Genomic DNA, 23,392 nt, shown 5'->3' with positions numbered 1-23,392 from the left:
AGAACACTGCATGGGTGAATCAGCCTCTTTGGATATTTAACCTCTGAGCCATAGATTCTTACGCACTGCATGTTTATGCTTGTGTGAACACACACTTAAGCAAATAATCAGAAGTGATAAATATAGACTTAAGAATCTAAAGTGTGTCCTGTTAAACTATAAACTGTTATTTGCATGAATCGGTTGTGCATGTGGAAGCACTGGGAACATTTTCTGTTGCTTGGAAGTAGCACTCCAAAGCATTGTATGAACTATTAGCAGTCTGATACAAGTTATTTTTAAGATTTTATAATAGATTTTGTAGTAATTCAGAAAACTGCTTACATTTTTGCATGAGTGCAGGGAGTAGACTGTTGTGGTTAGTTTTACCATGGAGGAAGAGTGACTGCAATGAACAGCAAGAAATATGCCACAATCTTTTAATCTTTTTCTGTAATGCAAAAAAGACTATATTTTTTCTATACCATGCAATTAAAAGATTAAAATAACACTAAAGTAGTCTAGACTTTTGGAAAAAAAACCTTATTTTTGTATTTTTGGCAGTATGGTGTGTAAGACCTTCTATTTCAGTAGTAGAGTATCAACTCTGGAGTTTAGCAAAAGTACCCTTAAATAGTAAACCAGAATTATGAAAATTAAACGTATATTCTTTGAAGGCAGAACACCTGCTAAAATTATTGTATCTTACAAAGGAAAAAAAAAATAAAAAGGAACAGAACAGGTGTGATTGCTGTGTCCCATGTGTCAGAATCCTTACTGCTATTGTTTCCAGACAAATGAGGGTGAAGAGTGTGTACAGCAGTGGGAGCAGGGAGCCAGCCAGGAGGGAACCATTTGGGGGCCACCCACACAAGCTGTGTTTTGGGGTAACTCCTGGTGCAGTGATGTGACCTTCCTGCAGTGTTCAGAGCCTGAGAGGCACATGTGGGTACTGAGGGTTGGAGCTGGCCATGGCACAGGGCATGGCGTGTGTGTGCTTCAGGCCAACAAAGCACGATAAGGATGGGACAGGGGGCTGGTTGGGGAATTTGTTCCAAAAGCACATTCCAAAGGAAACAGGGAGCCCATAGGGCCTTTGCAAGGAGAGGCCTCCCTGTGCCCACCAGCAGCAGTCTGAGGTGCCCCTGTGCAGCCACAGGGCTTCAGGAACTCATGATTACAGCACTCCTTACTCTCCCTTTCCCTGCCTCGGACATGGGCCCGGGAGGCGCAAGGGGGAATTCCTTATCTTCAAAGCTCAGCCTTTCCTTGGCTGCATAGTGGGGTGATGGGGCCATGCAGAGGAGGCAGGTGGGACCCTGCCCTGTGCCGAGGCTCTGGGGCTCAGGCGTCGCGGGGGTGTGAGAGAAAAGCCCTCAGCCCCTGTGCCAGGCGCGCCGAGCGCGACGCTCTCACGGGCGGCCATATGCCAGGCTGCCAAAAATAACGGCTATTTTTAAAGGAGTTGGGATAACACGACCTGCTTCGCTTGTTACAGAATAAACTGAGAACTGGTCTGTTGTTTCACGCTGATATCAGGGTCAAGAAGGGCGAGTGTTTCCTCCTCAATCCTCGTATGTGGATGTGATGCTGTGCAGGAGATCCCGTGTCCAGCTTGTTGGCTGCCGCATTGTCTGACAGCTTTTGTAGCAGAGATCTTGTAGAAAGCTGGGATAAAAAGAATGATCTCACTCTCAGTCAGTTCTGTGTTAGGAAAGAAGTTTTATGCTAAGATAAAAGGACTGTAAAAATTGTCCATTTTTGTGTTAGGGTCTAACCATTTTTGTATTTTACAGGTCTATTTCCCTTAAAAATTAAATTCTACAAATAATTATATGTTTCTCTTACAAACTAGGAGGGTTTTTTTTCACTTGTAAAAGTTTGTGTTCTGTGAAATGAATGCAGAGGAGCTCACAAGGATGCAGTGTCTTCTCCCACTATTCCCAACAGAGATTTTCTTTCTCTGAATCATTCTCAGGCGATGCTATCTACTGCTGTCACTCTTAGCTGTATGTCTGTCACATTTCCTCTTATTCTTCCCTCAAAAGTGTATACTTGGCCTTTTTTTTTTTTTTTCTGGGAGATCCATCCAGTTACCCTTGCTTTAAATCCCAGCAGGAAGAGCTTTCTAAAGCAGAAGTGTGGGATCGATGTGTCACCAGCCCACACCTTGTGTGCTGCTCTGCTCTGCCCTTCCCTGCTATCTCCTGCAGCCAGAGGTGCCTCATGGAGCTGGACATTTACATACCACTTCACATCATCTTTTTTTTTTCCTTATTTTTTTTTTATTGGGCTACATAACATGAAGTATAATGCTATTAAATCATTTCTTATCCTTAATAATGGAACGTTGCCATTCATTTCATTACACCTGTAGAGTGAGTGAGTGTTGCTGAGCTAATATCAGATTTAAAACTTGACAGCCCTCTTTGACAAGTGCCTGTAGGTCCCATTGACTTGAAATTTACATTCCTACTCAAATCTGTTTCATTTTTCTGAATTTGAGAGCAGGGACACTTTTAATACTTAAATTCCCATCTTTAACATTGCACAGATGGTGAAATGTTTTTGCATTTTTTATATTATTTTAGGTTACTGAAGTTAATATTCTGCTAGCTACAAATATCCGTGTGCATACCACAGAGTTCATTCTGAGGACAGAGCTCTAAAATAAATTATAGACCTTGGTAGCACTCGTAAATCAGTCATTTTTTTTTCATTGAGAAAGTGGTGGCACTGGAAGAAAGTTATTTAGTGATCAAAATGCATCGTTAAGCTTTTAAAAAGGGATTCAGTGCCTGTAGTAGAGCTGTAGGCGATTTATGGCTTATCTGTACTCATTGCCTCGAGCTTTTGGAAAATTTGTAAACAAAGCCAGATGCTCATTATGTTCCTGTTCAGGGTTGGTTAGATGGGTAAATGCCATCAGAAGCACTTTGGTCCTGTTGGGTTTTAGCATGTTACAGAAAATGGAATTATTCCAAAATATTTTTTTAAACGTTTGTCATCCATGAAAATATACTTCTAGTTTCTGCTCATAGAATGGATTTTTTAAAATAACTGTAAATTATAAAAATATGGAAGTAATACTCTGAGAGCTGCGCTGTGTGCTAAACTGTGGGTCCAGCTTTTTCTCTGTGTCAGAGTTCATACTTACACTGTGTGATGGAGTCGAGCACCAGTCACCCTTTTTAAGGGTTTCAGGCAATACAGGAGGCTGTGGCAGTTTCAGTTCAGGGTGGCTTTGCATTTTTACCAAATATGAGGGAACTGAGGTGCAAACTAAGTGACTTTTCTTAACCAGTTTCATAAGTTGAGTCTTTTGCTATTGATTTGATATTTTTTGCTGCTTGCCTTTTGTCTTCTGTATAGATTACTTGCTGTGAAAGGGGTTCTTGTAAACTACTTTTTTTTTTTTGCTTTTTAGTGCTCTTTAAACACAAGGAAACATACTGTTATATACAAATTGAATTGCTATATGACAATAAATTTTTCCTTGTAATCATATTTATTGCAATATAATCATCATGTAATCTATTTCATAATTCGTGATTAACTTTTTGTTGTATTTTTTTTTTTTATTTATTGGCTGCAGCTGACCAAGTAAACGGGTCATGGCACGCTTAACGAAGAGACGACAGGCAGATACAAAGGCTATCCAGCATCTTTGGGCAGCTATAGAAATTATCCGGAACCAGAAGCAAATTGCTAACATTGACCGTATTACAAAGTAAGTGACCTGTTCCAAAAAAAGTCTTGATGAGGCGGAAGGTTGATGCTATTAAAAGCCCTTAGAAACAGAGATAGTAAACATCGAGAAAGACCGTGAAACAGTTGCGTGTACTTCTGTGTTACTAATTATTTAGTTATTAAAAAACCAAACTTACTGAACTGAGCACTTGAAGATCCTAAAGTGAGGTTTAATATATTGAATTGAGATTTTACCCTGTATTTGTTTTGCATAAGCATTTTTAGGAAATATGTAACATTTACAGTGCTTTAACTGCGTTTAGCATTTCAGAGGTGTACTCACTTGATAGCTTGGTTAAAAATACTAGAACTAGATATAACAGTTAAGGACAAAAGGGCAATAAAATCTGTAAATAATCTATTTCTTAGGAAAATCTGATAAGCCAGTGGAGAACTCTTTTCTAGAAGGTAAAGAGAAAGCTGAAACATCAGGTTGCTCAAGTAAATAAGCCATATTTGCCAAAATGTAAGTTGCTATTAAAGAAGACATGGCACGATTACCACCTGTGATTAATGCTATTAAAATATTCTTCAAGGTGTTTTAGCTGCTGTAAACACAAAGAAATACATATTCTTTGTTCTGTGGAGCTTGCAGTGTGTAAGAAGATCTACAATATAACTTGTAGCAGCCACCGTAATAAAAACTGAGGGAGGTTTTGTGCCTCTCTCTGCTTTGTCTGCATTTCCAGGCCAACATGTACGTCACATTTGTCAAAGTAATCAATATGAATAATTTAAAAGAGCAAAAGTAACCAGTTGGCAACTCTTCAGTTGCCAGGACCAATGTGAACTGATAATGAGGCCAGAGACCACTAAAGGGGAGAGTTATAAACAATGCAGATGACTAACGAAGTGGAAATCATTGTAACATGGTCCATGACAGGTCCACTGACAGAGTTTGGAAGCTCTGGGATGGAAGTGACAGGCAAAACTGGCTTCATAAATAGAAGAAGTGTAACAGTTCAGGTTCTCCAAACGTAGTGAACAATGAACAGGATGATGTTCCAAATCAATTATTTTGTGCCTGGCTTCTACAACAAGAAAAATGCACCATTAAACTGAAAAGCACCTTCCCAGAGACAGGGAGTTCCAAGAGGGCTTGAGAAGGAGATTGTATTTTAGGGAATTTCATTTTTGAGATTGTACTGGAGTTTCATAATGCATTAAAGCATATATATATATTTTCATCATGTCTCCAAGGAGACAAGTGGGTAAACTAATGCTATACACTTTCCATTTTAACATTTCAAATTACTTGCTCCAGGCTATATATTAGCTGAGTTTGTTAGCTGTTTGTGCTCTTTTTAGATGTAATAAAGGGAGACAGGCATGTCTAGCTGGGAATTCATCCCACTCTTATGAGAGGTGCCTAGTTTAAGATAGTGTGAATAGCATTTAGCTGGGTAAAGTTGGGTCAGACGAATCATTACAAACAAGGTTGAGAAAACAAGTAATTAGATACTAGAAAAAGAAGTACTTCTCTTAGTAACTGATGGGTAGTTTGATTTTTTAGTCTCAATCCAGATTGTATGACTCATTTCAGAAGAAAAATAAGTGACTAAACAGAAATGCAAGCAACCTTAGTACTTTGAGAAAGATGTGCAAGGTGTGGAGCAATCTAAAAAGTGCTTGGACATTGTAAACACTCCAAATGCACATCAGTGACAACAGTAATGAACACTGATCTAGTTTTTTATGATATTTTAAGGAAATAATTTTTGACAAGGAAAAAAGACCTTTGAGTTGCTGTGCAGTACTATTCATTGATGAAGAAACACAGATGACATAGTAAATGAGTGTGCATAAGATGTAATATTTGAAATAAAGTTCTGAAATTAGCTGGGCATCAGAAAACTGAGCAGTTGATGTGTTCTTCCAGGCTCAAAATTATTTGGTCAGATCAACTGCAATTCCTTGAAAGATCAGTCAGTGTCTGGGCATATAGGCAGAAGTATGAATAAATAAGAAAGTTCAAAACCAAACAGTGGTCAAAATTATGAGCATATGGACATAGTTGAAGCTAAATGGAAGATTCTAATACTTAGATTAATAACATTTTTTAGAAGTGTTAATACCACTTGAGATTGACTGAAAGAGTGGCTTTTCATATTACAAATAATTGAAAGTAATAATTACAATTACATTTATGGAAACAAGTCATCTTCCTGAGTAAGGATACAGAAAAACAGCAAGATAATATTTTTTTTAATAAATCCATGTTTAAGGTAAGCAATAGTCTTCCTACTGTGTTATGTAGTGGATGACAATTTGGTACTTTCAGAGAACATCTCACATGGAAAAGATGATTCATTATTTGATTTTGATTGGATTTTCTTTTCCTATAGTTTGAGCATTTCTTTGTTGCCAGAGACAGAATTGTCCTGTATATTTTGTGACCTGTTAGTCCAAACACCTTCAAAGCAGAATTGCTCTGAAGAATTGCTGCTTTCTTCATCAGATGGTTTGCTCTGTTTAAGCAAATCTATTTGTTGGCTTGTCTCCTAATATGTAGTTCAGCATAGCTGTCTCCCTCTTCTTAACGTCTTCCTGGTTATTTCATTTACTTCTTGTTTTTCTTAGTCTTATGGTGCCGAGTAGAAGACATTAATGTCAAGGAACATTTACTTTTTATGGTCAGGGTGGAAATGTTTGTGATATAAAAAGAGAATTCCTTGTGTATGGATTATGAACTGTTTTAGCTCAATATGTAAATTTAAAAAAGACACATTTATATAACACATTAAAATATGGAAATTTGGAAAATGTAACCTGCACACTTTAAGTGCAATTGTTAGAAAATATCTGGAGTAAAGAAAGACTTCCAAAGTGGAAAGTGTGCAAGAAAAACCTACAGAACTAGGCATGCATTTTCTGTAGAGAACTTAAGAGTAGGAGGATAGTGTAGGAGGAGCCAAGAGCACTAGAAGGTACTTCTAATATTATCAGGAAAAAACTATAAGGAAAGAGGCCCTTTAATTAAAAGTAGACTAAATCAAGTATGATTTGCTTTTTAAATTGTTGAGGGGAAAGGCAAGAACAGAAAAATGCATGATTAAAAGTGATTGAAAACTGTCATATCAGGGAAAGAGTCACTTGGAAAATTTGAATACATAAGTTAGAGCCTTCAATAAATTAGTTAGTAAGCTTACTGAACTGTTGGCAATTTTTTTAGAAAAGTCATTGCATGTAGAGAAGTTTTAAGAAACACAAAAAAGGTGTCTGTGTGTTAAGGAATTAAAAATATGTGGGTGTAAAAATGGCAAGAATATGACACCGTTAATTGGAGTATTATATAAATACTTAAATAAAAGCATTTTTAGGGAAGAGACCACACTGCAGAAGCTTGATATCTCAAAAAAAAAAATCAGCAAAGTCATTGTATTAAAGGGATTCTACAGTTTTAGTGATTCTCTGTGGGGGTACATTGCACTTTCTGTGGGTTGGAGAGAAGCATTCATCAGGAGCTTGACAACGAAATGAAGGACTGAAAACCAATAATAATGAGAAGAAAGAGTGTAGTGAATTTAAAAAACTTAGTACTGAAACTGCAAACTACCTTTGGGAGGGAACTTTAAAAGATATATTTAAGTTCCTATCTTTGTATATAAGCTTCAGTATATTCAGTGCATTTTTATTTAACTGTAAGGCTCATTTGAAGGTAGTGGTAGCATTTCTGTAAAGGTGTGGAAAATAAATATTGTCACCTGACTTATATTGACATAGCATATCTCAAGTCAATTAATTACAATAGCTTAAAATCTGACTATAAGAAATAGCTAATATTTCTAAACTACAACATTTCTTAATAACAAGATTATATTTCAAAGAGGTATTTATCAAGAAATATTACTTCTTTTTCTGTCCAGACTTGATATTGGGATAATTTGGCCTCTGTATATCAATTATTTAGATGAGTATTATTGGTATTAGTTAGCTGTAGGCACTAGTGACAAAATGGCTTGCCATAACCTGTGAATTCTCTGTCAAAAGCATGGCTTGACAAATTGTTCATCTCTAAAAGTGTGTTAAAATTTATAAATATGCTTTGACTTTCTGTTTTTTCCTCATTATCTTCCATCTGTTTTGGATTTGGGGTAATGTCAAAAATTGATTCTATGGAATAAAATGCCTTAAAATACACTGGAAAAAAGACGTACATATTTAAATGAGTAGGATAAATTATTGACGTTCAGTTGCATAGCAGATTGGGAAGTATTTCTGTACAGAGACATTTTTAAAGTTCTCTTTGTTTGACTATTCCAATCTTCCAGTTTCTTTTGTAGTGTTTTCTTTATAATTCCCTTACAGGTAATTGGACTCCTAAGATTTAATTAACTATTAATTAAATATTTACCCCTTTTCTCACAAGGTATTTGGCTTCCTCAGTGGCAATATATGAACATTTCATAACCTTTATGATTAGTTCATAGTTCATTATCTATTAAGTTAATGTTATTAAAATACCCAATTGTCAAATATGGTATTCTAGAACTATTATTGGCCTCTTAAAAGATTTTGTCATTGTAAATAGATAATTATTCTGGTTTCTGAATTATTCCATGAAGAACAATGTGAAGAACCAAAACACAATTCTTTTCTTCCGTATTTCCTTCCTCATGACTTTTTCTCTCTCCCTTTACTGTGTTTCATGATTAATTTAGTTGATTGGCTTCTCTTGCTGTCTCTTATAAAGGCTGTGTCTAAACCATCTTTGTGTACCGTGGCAGGGAATGCCCTGGCACCCTCTGGAGCAGTTATGCTGGGACTACACCTCAATGCCTTTGGCTCACAGTGTGTTTCTTTGGCCCTGGCACATTGTTTGTTTGTTTTATATGTGTGTGTGGTTCCTCAGTTCTCAGGGCCAAAAATAATACAGCCCACAGCAATGCTATTCTTGAAACCTTGAGATAGAGACATGATAGTTTGCTGTTGGGCATGATGTGAAGGCATCTGAGGACACATAGCGTGCTGGAACAGTGTTGGAGTGCCCTTGGCAGCGGGAGCCAGCCTTGGCATGGTTTACATACATGTTCTCTGTAAGCTCACCCCTTGGCCGTGCTTTGCCTCTTTCCCAGGAGGAAGAAGTTGGCTTTCTCCAGAATGGAGCCTGAGAATGAGTTAGTTTGGGAATGAAACCAAGGGTGGCCATAGTATACAGGGTAGAGGTATCACAACTTTTGGGGCCATGATGCTGATGGATAGACCATTAGCTAGGATAAAACTGGTAGTGCTATAATTGGCTGCTTTGTGTTATTTTCAAATAAAGCTATACTGAAACTCTCTGTTACATCAATCAGAAAGCTTTTAGCACAATTGAAGTTTTATCACAGTAGTGGTAAAAAAAAATATTGGTATTTTCATTAATAGGTGCAAAGACTCTTGTCCTTTTTAATTGTCTTGCAAATAGGATGGTCCAGTACTAGGTCCCTAAATGGTCATAGACATTTTCCCATATTTGTTCTGTGTATTCATTTTTGCTATATTGTAATTTAATGTAGCTGCAGATAAGTCAGAACATCTAACAGAAATGAGCAGATCTCAAGCCAGTATAGAGTAGACTCTGTCAGTCCCTTGTTAGTTCTGTACAGGCTGACATTAATCAGCACTGATGGGATAGCATGCCAGAAGAGAATTACTCAGTATGAAAGATTACTGTAAAATGATGAGATTTTCTGGTCCCACAGTTGAGATGGACTCGCCTGCAGTTGTAGATTGAGTATGCGACGCTCGCAGTTTGACATTTAGGCCTAGGAGGGGGGTTTCTTTTCCAAATATCACCCTGAAATTTCTCTAGTCAATGTCTGAGAATAGTTGAAGTTCATATATCTGTTTTTGTTCCTTAGTTCTTTTGCTGTTCTCTTTCTACTTTAACAGAAAACCATTTCTAGAAGTACTGATTAAAACAAAGTTGAGAATGAGCAATTTATTCTCAGGTAGAGAATAATGACAAGAGAGTATAAATAAGAAAATGAGCAATTTGAACTGGTAGGGAATAATCATTTAAGTCTATAAATAAGAATGTGTGATGCAGTGGCAAGAAAAAAATTGAAAGAACAAGTTTCTTACAGTATTGCTTATTTGAAGCTTGGAAACTTGTTAGAAAAAAAATCGGTTACTATTTGATGAAATTTAAATCTTCCTAGTATTTTGCATGTTGCAACTAAATAGTTGCACATAAACAAAAATAGTAAACCATAGGAAAGATTAGAAGAGCAGATGACACTGGATTAATAACTAGATAATCCTGTTGTTTAACTTTATATGAACAGAAAGAACTATTGTATCACCTGATATTTCTTTGACTGGAATAAAAGCTTAGAAATGTTTTTTTGCTTGTTCGTTTCTTATCCTTTATCAAGCCATTCCCCTAAAATATCTGTCTTCTTGTTGTCAGAGAGCAGGTCTATCTGAAAGCAACTGTTTGAAGTAGAACATCCTCCTGTTATGCAGGAAAACACAGTGGTTGCTTGTGTTCACTCTTAACCAGTGTTATTGTGTCCCTTTCCACATGTGTACATCATTCTCCTGTATGTTTTAAATGGGAATATGTGAAGCAAATAGTGTTATTGGAACCCTGGTCAGTTGTGTTGTGGTGGAACAGGTTAATATTGAAGGAGGTGCTCAGGAAGTTCACCTTTCACTTTTTATTTGGGAAAGGTTGAACAAGAACAGTACAGTGAAGTTTTATTCTTTGCCATGCAGTGTAATAGCAGTTCCTATTTATGCAAGGGTAAGCAAAAGTGTGAAGCACAAGGTGCTACAATAAAAAGCAAGATATTACTTCCTCAGCAGTCCATAAAGCTGCTTCCAGTGGCAGCCTGTCTACTGAGTGTTCACAAGAAAACAAGCATGGAAACATATTACAAGGTAGTGACAGGGTAGAAAACCCTTATTTTTCAATACCTGCTTATGTATTTTCTGTTATAGTCAGGGACAAGGTACTTCTTTCTGTCTGACTCCACTAAGTCAATCACCTTTTTAATTTCTTTTATTTTCCTTCTCTGTTTCCCATGATAAACTTCAGTTGCTTTTTTTTAGCTGCAAACCAATGTGGGTTTTTTTCTGTTTTCAGAACACTATTTTTATGTTAAACCAAGAGAATTAACTGAGTCTAGAGTTTTAAAACTTGTAAATCCTTAATCATAGATCATCCTGAGGAGAAAAAGTCTTCTGTGCTTTTTCAGCAATTTTTTGATCAATTTGGTTAAAAACCATTATATTGATAAAACACGAAGCAGTCTAAAAATGATCATTTGACTCCCTAATAATGAAATTTTTAGTAAAAGTACTACTTTGGTCATATATAAAAATTGCATTATGTGTGCACAACTAGCAGTTACAAGCATGGCAATCAATACATTGCATAGAAATATGCTGGACACCAAAACTCTTGGCTTGTTTGATACATCAATTTTTTATACTGATGGCTTCACAGTGAGGTTAAATGATGGATTCAGGTTGAAATTTTTTCATATCTTCAAAAGCTCAGTTATATGCTAGAAAGTAACAAAAAGAACACTGAGAACTGCATATGTGAGGGAAAGGACAGGGATTCTTACCAGGTTTTGCATCAAAACTGATACGAAGTTTTGTTTGTGAATTTGTACTGAGGCTGACCAATGAGGTAATATTCAACAAGCTAATAACAATTTTTAATATCCAGATTCAAAAAAATGTTGAAAGATAAGTGAGAAATTAAGTTTATATTCATATTTTGTAATACCCTTAAGGAAGAACAACAGATTGCCATTTTATTGCACAAGCAGTGTTCACAGTGGCATATGTTCATTAAATTTCACCTGTGTTACCTGTAGGTAGATACATTTGTCATGCAGCTTTTATCTATTTGTTTATAGGCTGTTGAATCTTAATTTTGTTTATGAGTTCAAAATAATTTTCTGGTTTGGATATTAGTTAATTTTAATACTGCTGATATTAATGGTCCATTTAAGAGCTTCTTTTAGACATTTTTGACTAAGGAGAGTGGAAACAGAGATCACAGAAAAAAAATGTAATTTTTTTCTTGGAAAAAATGTATAACGAACCTATCTGCATTTGCTCTGAGTAGTAGAAGAATTAAAATTTCTGAATTAGTATACTTGGTTAAAGTGTTATCTTGAGTTTTATAATGTATATTAATAGTTACTCTTTTTTCCACTGAGCTCTTTTGTTGATGTAGATTATTTCCTCGATTTGTGTAACAAATTTAATCACATTAATTAAACTGGTTAAAGGAATATGGAAAAAGAAGTCCACATGTGTTAAACAGTGCTGTCTGTAATCTCTTAGGGATAATTGTTCCTTCAGTTGGTACTGAAACACTGTCCCACCATGCAATGAAGAATGTTGCTACCTGAATCGCTGGGTCTGCTTTTCAGTGCTGGCTGTCGTAAGACTATTTCAGTGCCTGGTATAGAAAACTCTTCATTGTGGGACTGACAGAGGTTCCTCCGGCCTTTCTTTAGCTGGCTGGGCAACTGTTATGACTGTAAGGGTTTAGCATGGAAGGCTGTTTTATTGAGGACTGGAGCTTGAGGTGAGGTAGAGCTTTTTGTGTATTTGCTTTGATCAGAAATATTATTGCATACACATCTAGTTCCTACATTTTGTTCTGTGAGAAAATAAATAGATAGGTGTTCAAATGTTCTAACAATTTTTGCTTGATCGGTTTTCTTTATCTAATAACTCCTCTCTTAAGAATGCTCTTATGTGGTATTGCTAGTATAGCAGTTTTCTTTTTCTATCTCAAAGGTCAATGTTCTTCATTGATTCAGTAGGTGAAGTCATCTCTGGGCTGAGCCTGAGTATGTCTGGTAAATAAAATGATTCACACTAACAGCACAAACACGTTGTTATTAACAACAGCGATACTCCATGTTAGACGTTTCCTGAGAGCATACTCATTTAAACTTTCCTTATTGTGTGTTACTATTAAAACTGTAACATTCAGTGTTTCATATAATCCATGCAAACTATGAGCTTCAGTAGAACTACTGAGAAGGAAAGGGGTGGAAGTGTAACTGACTTGAAAAATCACTGTCGCCATTTTCATTTTCATGTACTCCATACTTCTATTAATATTTGTATTGAAGTTGTGTAAGTTTACTCAGAAAAATACACAACAGGCTAATTTTATATCTAATTACTAAAAGTAAACCAATTTTCATGTCACCACCAGTATGATTTTTTTGCTTGAATGATAACATCTTTATAATATTTGAAAGTAAACCTTCTAGCTTATGTTTGGTTTCTTTGCTGTAAATAAGTGTGATTCTCTATTAAAAGTAAAAGGTAAAAATGCGTGGGACATGGCCATTTAACAGCTTGCTATCTGGCCTGAAATGCTCATCAAGGCTTTCTCTGTAATCAGTGGAGAGAGAATGATCTCCAAAGCACTACTCATACCATCTATTTTAGGCTGTGGTTTCATATTCCCATTCATATAAACAATATCATCACCAAAAGCAGCAGCTCTGCCCTGATGGCTTTTCCAGCCGTTGTGCTGTTCCCTAGATGGTAATAAGGTGAACATTTGTGTGACAGTGTGATGATTTTGAAACTCAGCTAGACTAAAACTAATCTAACAAAAAAACCAAAACACCCACCCATACACAAAAAAATAAAATAAAATAAAAAACCCCAAAAAAATAAAACAGAAAGAAAAAGATTTTGACCCCGATAAGAAATGAAATTAAATCAGATAGAAAACTCAAAAAAAAATGAATCATGAAAGCACTTGAATGTTTATTTTTTTAAACATGTTTTGGATTGAAATGCTCGGTATGAGCTGACTAAATATTTCATTTGCAAGGTATTATCTAGGATGTTACATTCTGAGTCATGTAATACTTGTTTGGATGTACTTCAGCACATCCAAAGAAAAGAGGTGATGGAACAGTGGCCCTGCATATACAAGAGCAGTTGTACCCATGCATGTAGTGCCCCTGAACAATTAGTGCTCCTGTTTGCCAGTCGTGCTCGGTGCACACACCTGTACATTACCAACAGCACCATGTACAAGTTTTCAGGTTGGGAAAATGAGAATAGAGTCCTTTTTCTAAGAAGGTGGTAGTAGTTCTGAGAGGGAGATTTTTGTGGATAAGGATTGAATAGCTTGATATCTTAATTACTTGCTTTTCCTGGTCATAACGGTGAGTTACACAATCTAAAGTGTGTAGTGCAGTGTGTGAGTGACAGTTTAAATTACTGAATCAGGGAATTACCTGAGTTAACATTACTGTGCTTTCTACAGAAATGACCCAGGTGATTAACATTATAGGAAACTGTGGTGCCTGGGGTGTCTAAAGCATGCACAAACAAGATTACTCCATAGCTGTCTTTTAACAGCAGCAGCACAAACATCAGGCAGATCTTTCATTGAACTGCTGGATTGCACTGTCTCACTATCAAGTTTATGCATTCTTTTTGTTTTATAAAAACACTGCACAAAATTAGACTCCACATTCATGCAAATGCTGTATTTGTGGACTACGAAGGAGAGATAAAACAAATTTTAAAGACGTTTCCTGCTTTTATAGTGTATGTGTCTTCAAAATGAATGTTGCAGATACTGATGTCAGAGGGAAAAGTAAATTCATGATTTCTCTGTAATTTCTAGAATTTTGAACTGCGTAAAACGTAGATCATATAAGAAGCATTTTGTTGCAGAGGCAACAGCACTGTCAGTGCCTGTGTGGTCTGTGCAGTGTGTTGTTGGTATGTGGAATGCAGTGGAAATCAAATGCAGCCTGTTCATATACCTGCATTTCTTTGTGGAGTATAAACACAGAGGTGATTTGGTTGTGTTTATCTTAGTGAATTTAATCCATAATTGAAACTTCAGAAAGTGTAAACATATCAAAAGGTATCTTAGAAAACAAAAGTGAGCTGCTACATTTCCACTGTAGACAGTTCTACTTTTGTCTGTGTGTATGTATTGTCTTGAGCTCTCAGACCAGCTCTCAGTTTCTGGCAAGCAGGGAATATATATGTCAAATACCCATAATGTTTAGCCTGTGTTTTATGAAAGTTGATTGGTACCATAGTGCTACATCTGGTGGGAGAAGGCAACCTGAGCTTCAGGGCGAGACCTTGAGATACAGCTGTGAGCACAAATCTTCACCTGGCTTTCCACAAGGACAGCTAATGGATTCCTGGGATTTGAGCCTGGGTATTATAAGTTTTTGTGACATGTAGCTGTATTTAAAAAAAAAAAAATCTATCACGGCCAGCTCTTGCATTTTTACTTTCAGTATGACCAAGTGGCCTAATCTCTTCCAATTAAAAAAAGGCTTAAAAGAAATGTGTGGGCCTTCTATAAAACTGTTGTCATACCCTGAAAGTATAGCAAAAGGCATTTCTCACTAGTTGCAGGAACACAGTAAAAACTCAGAACAGATTTTTGACTGCTTTTCTTCTATTTTATGTATTATTCCTTAAGGTCTGTCCCTGAATCTAGGACATTTTTATATACCTGTAGGTAACATTTAAAATTAATGGCAGGCTTTCAGTTGAGTTTAATGGAATCTGCTGCATTTTATCGGATCTCAATTTTATCAGATCTCAGTTTATCAGATCTCAAATTTATCAGATCTCCACTCATCCCTGGACGAGTTGCTCAGCAGATAATCGGCTGCTGCCAGCAGACTGCTACTTCCTTTCCCATCGTGGAGGGGCAGAGGCATCCAGCATAGAGAGAGATAATTGATCAGACCAAGATTACAGTGTTTGCCACTAAAACTAGCATCTACCTACACTTGTCACACTGTTGTATTTTATATAAGGCAGCTATTTCCTATATATATTTTACTTCAGTCTTGTACAGAGATGCTTCTGTAGCATTTTTTTCAGTATTTTTCTTTTGATGAGTTCAGATGGCTGAAAATGCAATTCCTTATGAGTCCAGAAAAACTGGGAGATTTTTTTAAAATACCTGTGTCCGATTTCCACCTTAATTAACCTCCCTTGGCCAGCTTTCTTTTTTGGGCCACAGCACAACTGTGCTCATGTAGACTATTTGCTGCCTTTCAGTAGAGCACTGTTACCTTCAAGAGGACTCTGGGAGCCAAGTTAGCTATTTACGTGCATTGTTTTGTGGCCATACAGATTAAGCTCTTTGGGACAGGGTTTGGCTTCATGTTGTGTCTTGCACAGCACCAAGGAAAAGTTGTGAGCTGTGTGACAGCTGTAGGTGAAAAGTTCACCATCTGATCCCCTGCAAGTGCCGGCTACTTCTGTATCTGTTTTGCTCCCATGGTGATTGCAGCTTTAGTCTGCTTCCTCCACACCCCTTATATCAAACCAGACTTTTTTTCTTGAGTTTTAAGGTATTCCATGAAGCATGTGTATTAGATGTAGGTTTTGAACAGATAGACGTAAAGAACACTGGGTAGTTTGAGAAAATTATCTTGAAGATTTATGGATGAATTAGTCACACGGTGACAGACTTGGGTGGTTCTGTAATGTCTCCTTTATATTTGGCAGGTAAGTGGTTCAGAGGTGGATTAGGGTACTTCTGTGGTCCACTTTAGTTTAGCAAAGGGAGGTGGCAAGATCCAGTTGTCAGTTGGTAGTGTCATGAGTGACAGGAGCTTCTGCAGTTTGTTGCTGTGAAGGAGAGAGGGTCTGGAAGGGCATGCACCAGGTTTCCTCCCCCATCATTCAGTGTGGCTCAGGTGGGGTGTGCAACAGGTGGCTGTGTGGCCCCTGGGTTCTGTGAGGCCTGTGAGAACTGCTGGAGTCCCCCCTCCAGCTGTGCTGACCCCTTGGACTGTCCCTGTGGTGTCTATAGGGGTGGTCAAGGTTTTAGGATGGGTAACAAAAATAAGTTATAGGAACAGAAGAATATGATGATATTTTACTGTTGCTAAATTTGAAAATACATGACTACTGTTCATCTGCATTTCCAAATAGGTTTGAAATTGTTGTTTCACATTTCTCTGATTGGTATTTTGTGCACTAAATACAGATGAGCATGCACATACATATACAATCTATGAATCTATTGATTATCCTCTATCATTCTCATCTAAAGTTTTTCTTTCTCTGTCAGACAGATATGCACATATATTAGGTATGTGCACATGTCATCTACCAGATTGTGTTGGTAGTATCTTGTTTCTGAAGGTCAGCACATTTACATATACATTTGATGGTATGGCAGTGAGGTTTGCTTAAGGGTGGTGATGAACAAACTACATGCTAAAGATCCTTATCATTTGCTTTCCAATTGGTGTTGCCATAATTGAAAACGTGCATTACTAAGCTCTTAGAATTTGATTACAAAGTCTGTAATTTTGCGAGATTTGCTAGATTCTTCTATGCTAGTGTCAAGGAGGTTTGTACTGCCAGGTTATAAATGGAGAAAATACTGACCTATAAATACTCTAATATGCAGCAGCAGTTCAGTTGCTTCTGTATCCTGCAGACAGGCAGCCTCATTTGGTGAGATTTGGAATGTAATATGCAGATTATCAGGCCAAACTTCCACAGAAAGACCCTCATTTTATATAGTAGGGATTAGCACAGTTAAATTGTATTTTGAAATGGTTGTTTCAGCTCCCTGTCTGATGAGGGCTGGTTTGCTGGTTTAGGGGATTTTACTTTGTCTCCATGCCTTGTTCTCACTCAACTGAGTGTATTTGCTTTACTTCTTGTGGCTGGCTAGTAACAGCAGTATAGGAGTTGTGTTACACTTCCCAGTCTGTTGATAGGGAGGACTGGGCAAGAGCATAATAAACCAGTATTCCTTCAACTCCCTGTCTCCAAGGTACAGCTAATCAGCTTTTATTGAAAACAGCAATCGGGGATTGCTTTATCTCTCTGAATTGTTTTTTAACTTGTTGGTGCCAGATGCTTCAGTGGATGCAGTGCCAGGAAAAGGCTTGTGCTCGCTGGATTAGTGGTGTCACTTCCGCCCAAAGATGTTTCAATATTGTTTTTCCCTGATCCAGTAAAGAAGCTGACATAGTAGTTAGAATTCCAAACATCATGCTTTCTCTATCTAAGCTGGGTTTTAACTTATTTTGTGCATCTTTCCCATATTGTAACAGTTTATTTCACATTTAATTGTTAAAGAGCATTAACTGTCTGTTCTGATTCAAGTCCTGTGCCTTAATCACTTCTTCGTTTAGCTGATGTCTTTCTGGCTGAAAAGACAGGAGTAAAAGTTTGGGGGGTGGGGGCACTTTTCTAACAGCAGTTCTACTCTTTGAAGTAAAAACATTCTCCTACATGTGTGTGCTTTCCTATGAAAGATGATAACATTTTATTTTAAAAATGGAAGACATAGTCCCTGTGGATCTACAGACTGCACAGTCTGAACGTTGACTAAAGTATCCTTCAAAAAGCCTCTGGGGATTTATTACTCACAATTCACAGCTGGAGAAAATGAGGAGATAGTTTAGTTGGTGGCAGTACTTTCACTCTGGTTGAGAACATAGATTGGATTTGAGAAATGGGCGATTCTGAGCCTTGTGCTCTTTTTCACTAGTGCATCCCGTGCCACAGTGGAAATAGATTAAACTTCTTAGCTGATTAGGGTTGGTTTAAGGTTTTTTGGTTTCTGTTATATATCTGTTCTGTTCAGAAACGCGACTGAGAAATCACAGAACCTGTAGCTTACATTTAAGAATTTTGTTGGACAGTGTTTGTGCAACTGGGGATGATACATGGTTTCTTCAGCAGGATGCACTAAGGCTTATGGCACTGGGTTAATACTTGATTTCTGTCCTCAGACTTATAGCAGCCCACTGTGTAACTGTAGGGAAATCACTTCCTTGCTCAGTGTCTGATTTGTTCTGTCAATAAAATGTGAAGAATGTATTTTGAGACCTATTAAGGACTTGAAGAAATTGCAGACAACATGAATTCTGTGGCCCCATCAGGGAGGCTGTTAGTACAGAGTTAAAAATGGAAATCTGATGAAAAAACAGTAACATTAGTAAATACTGGCAAAGATAATTTACACTTAAAAAAGCTCATTGTGTTTGCATACATATGTGTATATGTGCACACACACATGAAATATGTCATACTAGTTACAACATTAGTTGTATTCATGCAGTTTTAAAGCTTCAGCACTTTATATTTACACAAACTAGTGGTGTTCACTTGCACTCTGTTTGAAAGTGAATTAAACAGATTTGAGTCTCTGCCTGTTTAAGACCTTGGAATTTAGAGAACTTGGAAAACTCATTTGTGGTGAGTTTGAACAGGTTCTCATGTTGAGTTTTGGTTTCTGCAGCATCAGAGAAGGATGAGATTGGGCATATGAGCATCCACCTGGTGTGGTACAGAACTGAAGTGCCTTATCTTCTTTTTGCTAGCCAGCATAAGATTCATCTGTATTAGCTTGGATCATAAACTTGCACAGAATTTTTTTCTTTCTGTATTAATTATATTTCTATTTCTTATTAAGCAGTGGTAGATTGCACAAACCAACCAGATTTGGACCGTGTTGTGGCAGACATTGTAAAATATAGTAAATATAGTAAGTGGCAGAATCTGCCTCTAAGAGATTTTATCCTAAAAAAAATAACCCCCAAGATCCTGCAAACACGCTGCTTTTATGTAAGTGCCTCTGATACCAAGTAGAAATTTATAAATGTCCTGCGCTGCTCTTATTATTTTATAATCTGCTACACAAATATATACTTCTACTCAATCACAAATCTACTGTATGATTATACGCATTTAGTTTCCTATAGAGCAAAACAAAAAGATTAGATTAGTATAAACCAGTTCCAGCAAAAGAGTTAGCTCTGCAACTGTAAGAGATCTATAACTAAGAAAATATGTCCACAAAATATTTGGTTCCAAATCAATTCACTTACTGCATGTGATTGCAGCTCTCTTTGCTTTTCCATGTGCATTAAGTCACAGATATGTTCTTGGAATCTGAAGTGTAATGAACTTAAAGCAGGGAGGTCATCTTTATTTTGAGAGATAATTTTATGTTGGTTACTCCAAATTAATATTTGGTGCTGGCCTGGAAGTAAATTATGCTGATTAAAGGTCAGTATTACACAGTTGAAGCTCGTGTATATAAACCATTTAGGCTGCATATGTTTTGTTCTCAGCAAAGCAGTTCATCACAATGTGATCATTGTGGCTATCTCAAGAAAAGGAGAAAAACCATTTAGTACAGTAACTCTAACTGTTGGATTTTCGTGTGTGATACATAAATTTCACATTTTTTATAAATATGTTGTACACGCAGGCATCACAAGGATTCATTCGTAGCTGTCCAGACTCATTCTATAGTATGTATGCCATGGGAAGTATTAGAGAAATGCAAGTTTCAGTTAATCCAAAGGACACAAATGGATGTGGCAGGGACAAGCCCAAGCAGTGTGCGTGTTAATTTGGGAAGTGTTTTGTAGAAGATTACTGTGCTACTACTTCTCATGTGCACATGATAGCTACAAGGGGAAGATGATTTGAAATGAAGGGGGAAATTGTATTAATTTTGAATGTTTGAAAACAATCTAAAACTTGGACTGTGTATTACTTTAAATAATTTGAAAAATTGAAACATCATTTGTTTATTTTGCTGACACAGTTTATAATTTAACCCTAACACTTAAAGACTTTTGTGCTTTGTGTGCAGGTATATGTCTAGAGTCCATGGTATGCATCCAAAAGAAACCACACGTCAGCTGAGTTTAGCGGTCAAGGATGGTCTTATCGTGGAAACCCTGACGGTGGGGTGTAAAGGGTCAAAAGCTGGTATTGAACAAGAAGGATATTGGTTGCCAGGAGATGAGATTGTGAGTATAGAGTCTTTGAGAAAATAAATCACAATTTCTGCTATCTTAGCATGAAACTTGTTTTAATTTATATTTAGTGTTATTTTTGGATTCTATGTTGGTGCTTGTGAATGGGGAAGTAATGCACTCTTAAACTTTTATAACCTTTTCTATTCCATAGAAGCTCTTTCTTCTTGAATTCTGAGTTTTCTGCTATGAAACACTGGCAAAGTCCTTGCCGGTTATCCCTCACTTTTACATAGTCTTCTCTTCTACAGCTGTACAGGAAGACAGTAAATATTATTGGTATTACTTGAAATCCTCAGACATTCTCAAATGCCAAAGACAGTGTATTGGAAAAAAAAGAAGGCAGCAAGATTTTTTGATTTATCTTGCTTTAATCTGAATCTGAGGAACAAATAGGGTTTTCAAAAAGAGCAACATGAAATTGTATAGTTATATACAAACACACATGAAAAGATGTGTTTTAAAGGTATTTGTGAACACCAGGGAATTCAATTAGGAAGGATTTTCTTAGGAAATTTAGCTACAGGCATCCAGACATTGTTCCATTGGATATGTAACATAAATATTGAAATTGAGTTAAACAGGTTGAAAGTTATGTGAAGGGAAGAAAAGCATGTTTTTCAGTATTCCTGCATGGCTGAGATGGAATGCACTCACAAAGTGAGAATAGTCACATAGACTAGGGAAAAGCTTGCACAATTTCTTTGCTTTGTTCAGAAGCCTGATCTACAGGACCACATTTTCCTAATTAAAAAAAAAAAAAATCGAGTTCGGCAAAGCTTTAAAATACTTTAACTAGAAACTGTTGCTTTAGAATATAATTGCATTAAATACTGATAAAATGGACAGCATTGTCTAAGATGTAGCTAATAACTTAAATTTTGAAGAAACAGAAAAACTCTAAAAGCCACCATGACCCTCATTGCATTATTGCAGTCATCAATAACATCCAGAAAGTAAAACAATGTATTATTTTTTATTTTGGGAAACAAGCAGTATCCATAAACATTATAGTCAAAATTATCCCAGGTACCCTAATTCAAAGTATTGAAATATGTATTTAATGTACATTATGTCACTGTTAAGGTTCTCATTCTAATTTAATTAGAAACCCTCAAGGGAGCCTTTAGAGGGTATGTTATTATTCTCCCTGAAAATAAGCGTTTCAAGATTCCAGCTTTGCTCTTCCAGGTATTTCTTACATAATTTTTATCTGTTTAGAGGTGATATTAACTGTGTAGGTTCAACAAGACATAAAGCCTGACATCTGTAGTTATCTCAAATATTCTGTATGTTTGTTTCCTCTATTGCTAAGAGAAATGAAAAAAAAAAGAAAAAAAGAAGCAAAATGCCTCAAAATGGTCATTCAAATAATGTTCCTCCTGCTTATTAGCAACATTTGTTTAACGAAACTTGAAAGATAACCAGCCTGTAAATTCCCAGTGAGTCATAAGAATTACGCAATTATTTTATCTCTGAGAGAAAAACGTTACCTTTGACTTGACCAAAGATTCTGTTTAAGTCAAATATCTCTTTCATTAGAAGCATTGTCTGTATTTTCAGCCTGGCTGTACTCACTGATACATTGTGCTGTGACCATATGTCTGATGACCAACTCGGTTGTTCAGAGCACTGGTGCACTCTTGACTCAACAGTTTTATGCAAAAGTAAGGATCCGCTTCTGATCCAGGACGTGTTTCAGGAGTACCCAACCTCAAACTTCTTGATCCTAATACTGAATCAAAATGCTGCAGACAGATGAAGCAAAACACATTGGCTTGATATAAAGTCATTCTCTTTGTTCTTTTATTCAGAAAGTTTTAAAGAGTAACAAAATGTCATTGTCATCACTCGACATCAGATCAAGTATTTTCCGTTCTCCGACAATTGGTGCAAAACCATGAAGTTTGGTATGTTCTCTACTTCGGACACACTGGATAGTTTTACAGATGTTTTGTCTGCACTTGATCAAGAGGCAGCTTGTAGTTCTTTGTAATTCAGCACTGCTCAAATCTGGTACTAATGACTGTTGAACCATGAGCTCAAGTTACATTTCGGTGAGGACAAACACACAGAATTCTTTTTGGAGATTCACTTGGAGGAGATAGAACTCTCTGAACGAGGGTTATCAACGTTGGAACAGGGATTTCAGGCCCACTAAACTTCAGCCTTGACCTAGTTGTCAAACTTGGTTTGACTGGTACTCCTGGAAGCCAGAAAGCTCATAATGTGAAAGAGAAAGATTTAAGAACCAGTCCACCATCTATTGACATAAATACAAGAATGCTTTTAGATTTTAGCTTGTTTTCTGGCACCATGGTGGAAGTCAGGAAACACAGGTCGTTCCAAAGAGATGGCAAAGGGATACATTCTTGTCGTCCCTCCCACCATTTTTTATTTGAGTATTTCTTGGTATTTTTTTACGCTTTTGAGGTTCTGTATCTAAATTTTAGCAAGTAAATAAATTACTGGCCTGGGCCACAGAACTGCTGAGCACTTTATTTGTTACTAATATAGGTGCCGGACCAGAGGCTACCACAGGGCCTGAAAGGACTGGTTTTATTGACTGGACTAATGAGTAAACAGTGACAAAAATTGACAGTATACAGATTATGAAAAGACAGCTCGATTTGGAAAAGATTCATTTGATAATCTGTGGTGCTTACATAGGTGTTTCCAAACATTTGCCCTATCCAATAGTTGACATAATGATAGACCTACGCAGTGAGGACATGATCTCTGACAGGGTTACTCTGATAGTGTTAAAAAACTATACTACTTTGCTTTTGTTGTTCTATCAGTATGTCGAAGCTGTGGTAAAAAAAATTAAGCAAAATCTCATATTTAGAGCTATCATACAAAAGAGCTGAGGTACAAAGTCAAAACAT

At 36.7% G+C, this 23,392-nt stretch overlaps 1 protein-coding gene across 4 annotated transcripts in view; it reads left to right on the top strand.

Moving 5' to 3' along the window:
• The window catches only part of ZMYND11 (zinc finger MYND-type containing 11), a 106,061-nt gene that overhangs the window by 41,430 nt on the left and 41,239 nt on the right, over window positions 1-23,392 (top strand). For all 4 annotated transcript variants that reach the window (XM_027648518.1, XM_027648517.1, XM_027648515.1 and 1 more), the window contains exons 2-3: window positions 3,575-3,709; window positions 20,339-20,498. In XM_027648518.1, the coding sequence (XP_027504319.1) occupies window positions 3,594-3,709; window positions 20,339-20,498 (276 nt within the window). In that variant the 5' untranslated portion in view covers window positions 3,575-3,593. The remainder of the gene's footprint in view (window positions 1-3,574; window positions 3,710-20,338; window positions 20,499-23,392) is intronic.

This window comes from Corapipo altera, unplaced genomic scaffold (genome assembly GCF_003945725.1).
Source record: "Corapipo altera isolate COAL_440 unplaced genomic scaffold, ASM394572v1 47, whole genome shotgun sequence".
Classification (NCBI taxonomy): Eukaryota; Metazoa; Chordata; class Aves; order Passeriformes; family Pipridae; genus Corapipo; species Corapipo altera.
Note: the sequence above shows the minus strand (reverse complement) of the source record. Positions and strands in the feature narration are given on the sequence as shown.